The sequence below is a fragment of the Xenopus tropicalis genome, chromosome 5, assembly GCF_000004195.4.
Source record: "Xenopus tropicalis strain Nigerian chromosome 5, UCB_Xtro_10.0, whole genome shotgun sequence".
In the NCBI taxonomy this organism is placed as follows: domain Eukaryota; kingdom Metazoa; phylum Chordata; class Amphibia; order Anura; family Pipidae; genus Xenopus; species Xenopus tropicalis.
Genome location: NC_030681.2, coordinates 126,815,823 through 126,824,607, shown reverse-complemented (window position 1 = coordinate 126,824,607; position 8,785 = coordinate 126,815,823). Strand labels below are relative to the sequence as shown.

General features: G+C 39.9%; 1 protein-coding gene across 1 annotated transcript; it reads left to right on the top strand.

Annotated features, from left to right (window-relative positions):
• Positions 1-456: 456 nt before the first annotated feature.
• On the top strand, positions 457-4,233 carry LOC101731884 (bifunctional glutamate/proline--tRNA ligase-like). Its single transcript, XM_004917798.4, has 2 exons — positions 457-689; positions 2,667-4,233. The coding sequence occupies exons 1-2, from the start codon at positions 679-681 to the stop codon at positions 2,938-2,940; spliced, it is 285 nt and encodes a 94-aa protein (XP_004917855.1). The 5' UTR covers positions 457-678; the 3' UTR covers positions 2,941-4,233.
• Positions 4,234-8,785: the final 4,552 nt, after the last annotated feature.

Here is an 8,785-nt window from a genome sequence, read left to right as displayed (position 1 = left end):
ACCTTTTCACAATTTAGGGATTCAATTGTCGTTCTCAATAAAAAAGTTAAAAGCTAATGTAGGGACCCATAGGGTTAAGCTCCCTATGGCTTTACTTCCTTACTTCTTCATATCTGTACTGTTATTGGGTAGAGCCCTCTACACTCAGGTTACAGTTCTTAAGCTATCCTTAATAGGTTTAGCCCTGGTTGACCACTCCCCTTGGAGACTATATAGTGTCTTGCAAGGAGGAGTGTCTTCCTCTTTGGCTGCGGTCTGCTACCTGAAGCACCACTCCATTGAGCCTGGGTGCAGATCCGGCCCAGTAGCCATTTCCATCCAAATTAAGTCGGGGACAGGGCCCCGTGAATGAGAACAAGCCAGCACAGTCAGAAGTATTTTATAGCACTCTCTAGGAGAAGTGAGCATAGTCCGCTTATTTAGAAAGGGCAGCATTAGCCCCATCAAAGGAGTGTTAAGGGTTTAGCCTACCCCGGCTCTGTTTGCCTTTCTGAAGGGACCAGTTTAGACGCAGGATTCAGGCAGGTGCTGTGCCCCTGGACCATAGTCGGCTGGAAGCATTCTCTACAGTGAGGGTATTCATCTCAGGTATTCAGCTAATACTCTGCACATCTCCATATTGGGTTGCACTGTTCCTAAAGGTCACAACTGTTACTCTCTACTGTGATTCCTCAATACATGCTATGTCTGTGAGTATATACCCTGTTGCACTATTTACCATTGTCTTGGACAATAAAGTATTATCCAGTTATTCTGCAAGAGTTCCTGGCGTCCTATTCCTTTAATCTATTGCACAACACCAGTGTGAGTTGTAGTTCTACTACACCGTTAAGCCCCTGACACAGCTCCCATATAGCGGAGGCCCATCCTGGGAAAGGGGGTTGCATGTAACACATGCTCTAAGTCCAAACTAGCCTGGTATAATACCACTATTAAGCAAACAAGTGTTACATTAATTAAAAAAAAGGGTTCATTTATATGCATACAGTGCCAGAAATTAACCAAAAGTTTTTTTTGGGGCTTTTCATGCTATCAGGGTGTTTTTTTCCCTGAAAATTAGATTTGTTTCCAGTTTAGGAAGAAAAGGGGCTAATTTAGGAGAATATAATTGCTGAAATTATTAAACTAAAACAAATACAAATGGGTTGATATGGGTGCATATGCTGGTGCAATTTTGTATCAGTAAATTATCCCTCTTGTGTGTGTAGTTAACCCTGATCTGTATTTTTATTTGGTTGCTGTTTTGACATTTGCTATAGAGTAGCTTTTAGTTTATTGTATTTGTTAGGAGTGAACAGTTAACTCTGAAGTTTGTTTTGTCTGCCATGCAAAATTAGCCAGAGATGTGCCAACCTGAAGGACCCAGGTTTGGTTTCAGGGTCTTCACATAGGGCTTTTGCACTGGACACACACTTTTTCAGGGACAGCTTGGGGGAAATCCGAAAGTGAAGTGCGTACGTTTTCCTTCATTGCTGTGTTTATCAATATTGTTAATCAATAATAAAAAGATCATGCATCCAGAGCTGATATAATAGATACTTTACTGTATCTCTAGGCAGATTAAAAGAAAGAGATTGTCATTGGTTCTAGTATTTGTTTTTAGTGAGGTTACATTTCCATTGTTACAAAATAATAAATAATAAAATATAAATAAATAGCAAAAAGGTGGGTATTAATGCACTCAAAGGATTCCACAAGGGTCATGTAGGTAAAAAGCAAAAAAATCTTTTATTCAAAACTATATTAATATCGTTAAAATCTTCATTAACCCTGGGCATTTTGTGCCCTAGAATCACTATGTCATGGGCTAAATCTGTGCAACATAAAGCTGGCTTTTTGCTCAACTGCACATATATAAGCCCTGGGATCTCATCAAAAGAGTCGAAGGAAAAGGATCGCTCTCTTGCATTAACCCCCCGGCCCGTGCAGTCTACCGTTTATAGATGTGCACATAACACTGATCTCTTATTTCTACTTATAAATGCTAGCTGCATTATTTCTTGCACCACAAGAGCAATTCTCAGCAGGCAATATGAAGACTTTTTTTTATCACTAGGTGATTGTGCTCACCTATGTTTAAGTGTTTTTCAGATGGAATAACATGAATTCACTCCTAATTCCAGTTTAAAGAAACAGTAACACCAAAAAATAAAAGAGCTTTAAAGTAATGAAAATATAACGCACTGTTGCCCTGCACTGGTAAAATTGGTGTGTTTGCTACAGTAACACTACTATAGTTTATATAATAAGCTGCTGTGTAGCCATGGGGGCAGCCATTCAAGCTGGAAAAAAGGAGAAAAGGCACAGGTTACATAGCAGATAACAGATAAGTTCTGTAGAATACAATAGTGTTTTATCTGTTATCTGCTATGTGCATGTGCCTTTTCTCCTTTGTATGGCTGCCTCCATGGCTACATAGCAGCTTATTTATATAAATTATAGTAGACTTTCTGAAGTAAACAAACAACTTTTACCAGTGCAGGGCAGCAGCACATTATATTTTAGTTACTTTTATACACTTTCATTTTTTGGTGTTACTGTTCCTTTAAGTACAGTGAATGGATAGAGTGCACAACTTCCCAACATGCAATACCAATTTTATTACTCAGTACTTTTTAGGTAAAAGCAGTTTGGCAGCAACATATTCTTTTTTTCCCATTGACCAGGACAAAGTGGATGCTTCTGGATTTAAAGGCTCAGTACAAAGCTATGACGGGCACAGAGTACAAACCAGTGGCTGCCCTAAGCTCAGAGGACAAAAAGCACATGGAAAAGGAGAACAAGTTTGAGAAGCAAAGCAAGCAATCAAAGGATGGAGAAGGGCCCAAGAAGAAGGAGACCTCCAAAGATCAAGGGGCAATTCTGCTGCTGGAGAAAGTCAAGGACCCAAAAAACAGACCAGCTAAGTTAAAGCCTTTGATGTCCATTTCTGTATACTGACAGTCAGTGCTATGGCGTTATTCACTGTCACTTTCATGCCCTCTTGGGTTTGACCCCATTAGTCAAGAACTGTGCTTGCCTGGATAATCTAAATGCTACTTGCCAATATGTTACTAGACTTGGTGCCTCTGCTGAATGGCAGGGCTAATAAACTATTACCCCCTCTGGACAACATAAACTACAATTTGCAGCTTAATGGGAGTTGCTGTTTGTAACAGTACTGTATTAGAGATATCAAAATTAGATTGTCAGCTTCTTTGTAGACCACAAACTAAGAGGCAATTTTATTAAAATTTGAGTCCGTGAAAAAACCCCAGCAGATCTCATCGTTTCATTCATTTTCAACAAGGCTAAACAATTTTAACATTTCTGGTGACTTTTCAAGGATTTTCTTAAGAATATTCTCAAGTATAGTCACATTTTTTCTTTAATCATGAAAAAAACATGAACTAGAATTTTGAGCAATCGGCCCCTTAATGTACCGGGGGGTGGGTTGGGGGGTTCTTTGTAGAGAGCTAGGGAACTGTGCCAAGCAGAAAGGGTTGGCAGGGATTCTTTTGGAGGAAGTATAACTTGCCTAAGTTCCTATCCAACAATCAATCCCAGCACTAATGTGTATTGTACCTTTAAGAGGATAACTTTAGGAGCACAGTTAGCACATCAGAATCTCATGTCTCCCTCTTTGTTTTTCCTGCACATTGTACAGCAAGGTAAGCATATCCTTTGAGAGCTACTGAGTGTAGCAGAGTTGAAGGGTATAGGGTGGGTTATGGCAATTTTAAAATTGTTTAGATTGACTGGGCATTGCTTATTTATTAACGTTGGAGCCAAGTTGCCTCCAGCACAGTTACCGACAGCAAAAAACAAAAAGTACAGGTTACCTTCCATTTACGTTACCAGGATTCTGCAAGAGTGATTGGACTCTGGGTGATTTCATGTCATATTGAATTTTATTGCAACAGGGATTAAGATCTGGAGCCAGGAGCACCTTCCATGGGAGCCAAATGCCTCTGTATTCCCTTCAAACCTCTCAGTGAGCTGCAGCCCGGAGCCAAGTGCATCTGCGAGAAGAACGCTGCCAAGTTCTACACACTATTTGGACGCAGTTATTAGTAGACATGACCCTCTGCCCACTATAATATGCTCTTTATTTTTAATAAGAAAAAAAAAGATTCTCAAAAAATCAAGAAAACAAATATCAGGACCCATCCATTGTGTAGTTTAACTGTTACTATGGCTACAAAGCAATGTTTTTTTCTGGAAACATCCTTAATAAAATGTACTATGAGTTTATACGCATATTTGTCCTGTTTATTGGTGACAAGCTGATGAGGTCCATGTCAGTGTGTCAGGAAAGACTGATAATAATAAGCAACTTGGGTGCTCAATGTTCATTATTGTCATTGCTTGGATTCTCTGGGTCTGTCCATATGTATTAAAGTGGTAACTCACCTTTAAATTAACTTTTAGTTTTATAGAATGGCCAGTTCTTAGCAACATTTCAATTAGTCTTCATTTTTTATCTTTTATAGTTTTGAATTATTTGCTTTCCTCTTTTGACTTTTCCTAGCTTTCAAATGGGGATCACTGACCCCTTCTGCTCTGTGAGGCTACAATTTTATCGCTATTGTTACTTTTTATTACTTACAGTGGAGGAAATAATTATTTGACCCCTCACTGATTTTGTAAGTTTGTCCAATGACAAAGAAATGAAAAGTCTCAGAACAGTATCATTTCAATGGTAGGTTTATTTTAACAGTGGCAGATAGCACATCAAAAGGAAAATCGAAAAAATAACTTTAAATAAAAGATAGCAACTGATTTGCATTTCATTGAGTGAAATAAGTTTTTGAACCCCTACCAACCATTAAGAGTTCTGGCTCCCACAGAGTGGTTAGACACTTCTACTCAATTAGTCAACCTCATTAAGGACACCTGTCTTAACTAGTCACCTGTATAAAAGACACCTGTCCACAGAATCAATCAATCAAGCAGACTCCAAACTCTCCAACATGGGAAAGACCAAAGAGCTGTCCAAGGATGTCAGAGACAAAATTGTAGACCTGCACAAGGCTGGAATGGGCTACAAAACCATTAGCAAGAAGCTGGGAGAGAAGGTGACAACTGTTGGTGCGATTGTTCGAAAATGGAAGGAGCACAAAATGACCATCAATCGACCTCGCTCTGGGGCTCCACGCAAGATCTCACCTCGTGGGGTGTCAATGATTCTGAGAAAGGTGAAAAAGCATCCTAGAACTATACGGGAGGAGTTAGTTAATGACCTCAAATTAGCAGGGACCACAGTCACCAAGAAAACCATTGGAAACACATTACACCGCAATGGATTAAAATCCTGCAGGGCTCGCAAGGTCCCCCTGCTCAAGAAGGCACATGTGCAGGCCCGTCTGAAGTTTGCCAATGAACACCTGAATGATTCTGTGAGTGACTGGGAGAAGGTGCTGTGGTCTGATAAGACCAAAATAGAGCTCTTTGGCATTAACTCAACTCGCTGTGTTTGGAGGAAGAAAAATGCTGCCTATGACCCCCAAAACACCGTCCCCACCGTCAAGCATGGGGGTGGAAACACTTTGCTTTGGGGGTGTTTTTATGCTAAGGGCACAGGACAACTTATTCGCATTAACGGGAAAATGGACGGAGCCATGTATCGTGAAATCCTGAACGACAACCTCCTTCCCTCTGCCAGGAAACTGAAAATGGGTCGTGGATGGGTGTTCCAGCACGACAATGACCCAAAACATACAGCAAAGGCAACAAAGGAGTGGCTCAAGAAGAAGCACATTAAGGTCATGGAGTGGCCTAGTCAGTCTCCGGACCTTAATCCAATAGAAAACCTATGGAGGGAGCTCAAGCTCAGAGTTGCACAGAGACAGCCTCGAAACCTTAGGGATTTAGAGATGATCTGCAAAGAGGAGTGGACCAACATTCCTCCTAAAATGTGCGCAAACTTGCTCATCAATTACAAGAAACGTTTGACCTCTGTGCTTGCAAACAAGGGTTTTTCCACTAAGTATTAAGTCTTTTTTTGTTAGAGGGTTCAAAAACTTATTTCACTCAATGAAATGCAAATCAGTTGCTATCTTTTATTTAAAGTTATTTTTTCAATTTTCCTTTTGATGTGCTATCTGCCACTGTTAAAATAAACCTACCATTGAAATGATACTGTTCTGAGACTTTTCATTTCTTTGTCATTGGACAAACTTACAAAATCAGTGAGGGGTCAAATAATTATTTCCTCCACTGTATCTTCCTATTCAGACCCTATCCTATTCCTGTTTCAGTTTCTCATATAACCGCTGGCTGGTTGCTAGGGTAATTTGGTTCCTAGCAACCAGAAAGCTGCTAAAATTCCATATTGGAGTGCTACAAAAAGCTAAATAATTAAAATACTGCAAATAATAAAAATGAAGACCAATTTCAAATTGTCTCAGAATAACAATATCTACAATATTCTAATAGTTAGTTTAAAGGTGAACAATCCCTTTAAAAAAAACAACTGAAGGTCCTGTCATGGGAGAAGAGCACATATAGGGTCAAAACATTATGTTTAGGGCCTGTTCTCGTTACAAGATACAGAAATATCAAACATGGTACGTGCTAAGTTGCATCCTTTGTTGATTCGCTTAATAGGCACCATTTTAAGTCACGGGGGAAGTCTAAAGGAATCAGTGCTTTAAAGTAGAAATTAAGGTCTAATCACTTAGTCACTGGGAAGTGCATAACATTTGGCACTCCCCAGTGATTGTAACATTCCTTTTCCTTTAATGGTAAATACAGCCCTGGTCAGAGATACTGTTAGGAAGTCCAAAAGCCTTCAAAAAGGGGGGCCCAGGCAAAAGTACAGTTGAAGTGCAATTTGGATTAAGTGCCTATTTGTTCTGCAATTCTAGCTTGAAGGTTAAATTTGGGGTTGAATTAGGATAAATATTATTGGAACTGCTGCTGAATGGCCATAATAGCAACATTTATAAATATCTATAACCTTATTATCAGCTGAGGGGACCTGGGACCAATAATTTTAGAGTTGGCCTGTTGCATTCAGGCTGAAGTGTGCTTGAAGCTTACTAAAATTGTATTTATTGCTGCTTATTGCTTTTCCCCATTTGGTTATAAATGGCTGCAAATAAAGGGTAAGTGGCAAGTACAGTCAGATGAAACAAGCAATACTTTGCACTTTATGGGTGACTAATTAAAGATTTTGATTTGTCTCATGTTATTTGAGTGACGATTGCAATATTGCTGTTAGAATGTGAGTTAATGGGATAGAATATTTTACAGGTGTAAAGGGATTTTTCCTTTATGTTATGCCTTTATTGCCTGCATTGCAAGATGCAATGAGGCTCTTTTAAAACTAGGATCTAGGGACATATACATTACATGTGACCATATGCGTACATGGGGGTAAGGCGGTGGGACAACTTGTTCCCTCCTCCTCCTGGAGTTTTCCCCTTAAACACAGCAAGAACATGTGCCCCAAGTTCACATAATGGTGTCTAAAATCTGTAAGCACAGCAGCTCTCTGTGCCAGGCAGGACCTGTCTCACACTTGGTACTTTGTTTCTTTTCTGAGGCCCAGCCTGGTCCCATGATGCTGTGTGTGTGTGAGGGAGACTGTGTCAGAAAATGGCTTCTTCCATTTGTGAGAGAGGCTAAAGCTCTATCTCCGTGTGTGTGAGAGACTGTGACTGAGTCTTTGACTGACTACTTATATGTGGGGTGTATATTATTGTTCAGTAAGGGAACCCACCAAATCCAGGTCTGTCCCCATCTGTATTTGTATTTTCTGTGAGCAGAAGGTAGGTGTTATTGTGTGTATATCACTCCCCATAAAGTCTCTTATGTTCTGACTACGTCCCCCATTGATTGTTCCTCTTTTCCAGTTCTGCTTCTAATCAATATCGGGTCAGTCTCTCTGTATAAATCTTCTGTCAACCATCAAATATATAGTAAATAACGCCCCCCCCTATTGTATTGTATACAGCTAGAGTTGCCACCTTTTCTGTAAAAAATCCTTTCTATATTTTTATGCTTTTTCCCTATTAATAGCATTGGCATCAAGCATAATTTTTATCACCCAAGCCTCTAAAAAACCAGTTGACAGATGGCAACTATATACACTGAGGTGAGATGTGATATCCTCATATTTTACAATAGGGTGTACATTTATTATAAATACATAAGATTCAGTGAGTCATGTGACAGAAATGACATCACTAAGCACAGATTATAACTGATGACGCCGGCCATCTGTGTAAACTGTCTCATATAACCCATATAAGGGTCTTTTTGGCCTTCATAATAGTTACAGCTTTTGGTCAAATGATTGCAGATTTATATCAGCAGCTGCTATTCTGTGTTTTGTAACCTTGCTAGTTAGACATGCTGAGTGTTGTAGTTGAGGAGAAGCCTGTTCTGTACATTTAGTCTGAATGCAATATAATGTGGGTGGTTAGTCCCTTCTTGGCATTGTTGTTCAGTAAGAGCCAGAAGGAGGCGCTATATAGCTTTAGTGCAGGTAATACAATGTAAATTATTTTACTGTCTTTAAATCTATCTATCTAGCTATCATCTATCTATCATCTATCTACAAACCGGATTCCAAAAAAGTTGGGACACTAAACAAATTGTGAATAAAAACTGAACGCAATGATGTGGAGGTGCCAACTTCTAATATTTTATTCAGAATAGAACTGTAAGGGAATCTGCCTTACCAGCGCGGCGGGGACGCCCGCCGCGCCACCATCGGCGGGGACGCCCGCCGCGCCGTCTTTCCTCTGCGCCGGTTCCTTCCTAGTGTGCGCGCGCGAGCACTTCCGCGTTGTTAAGC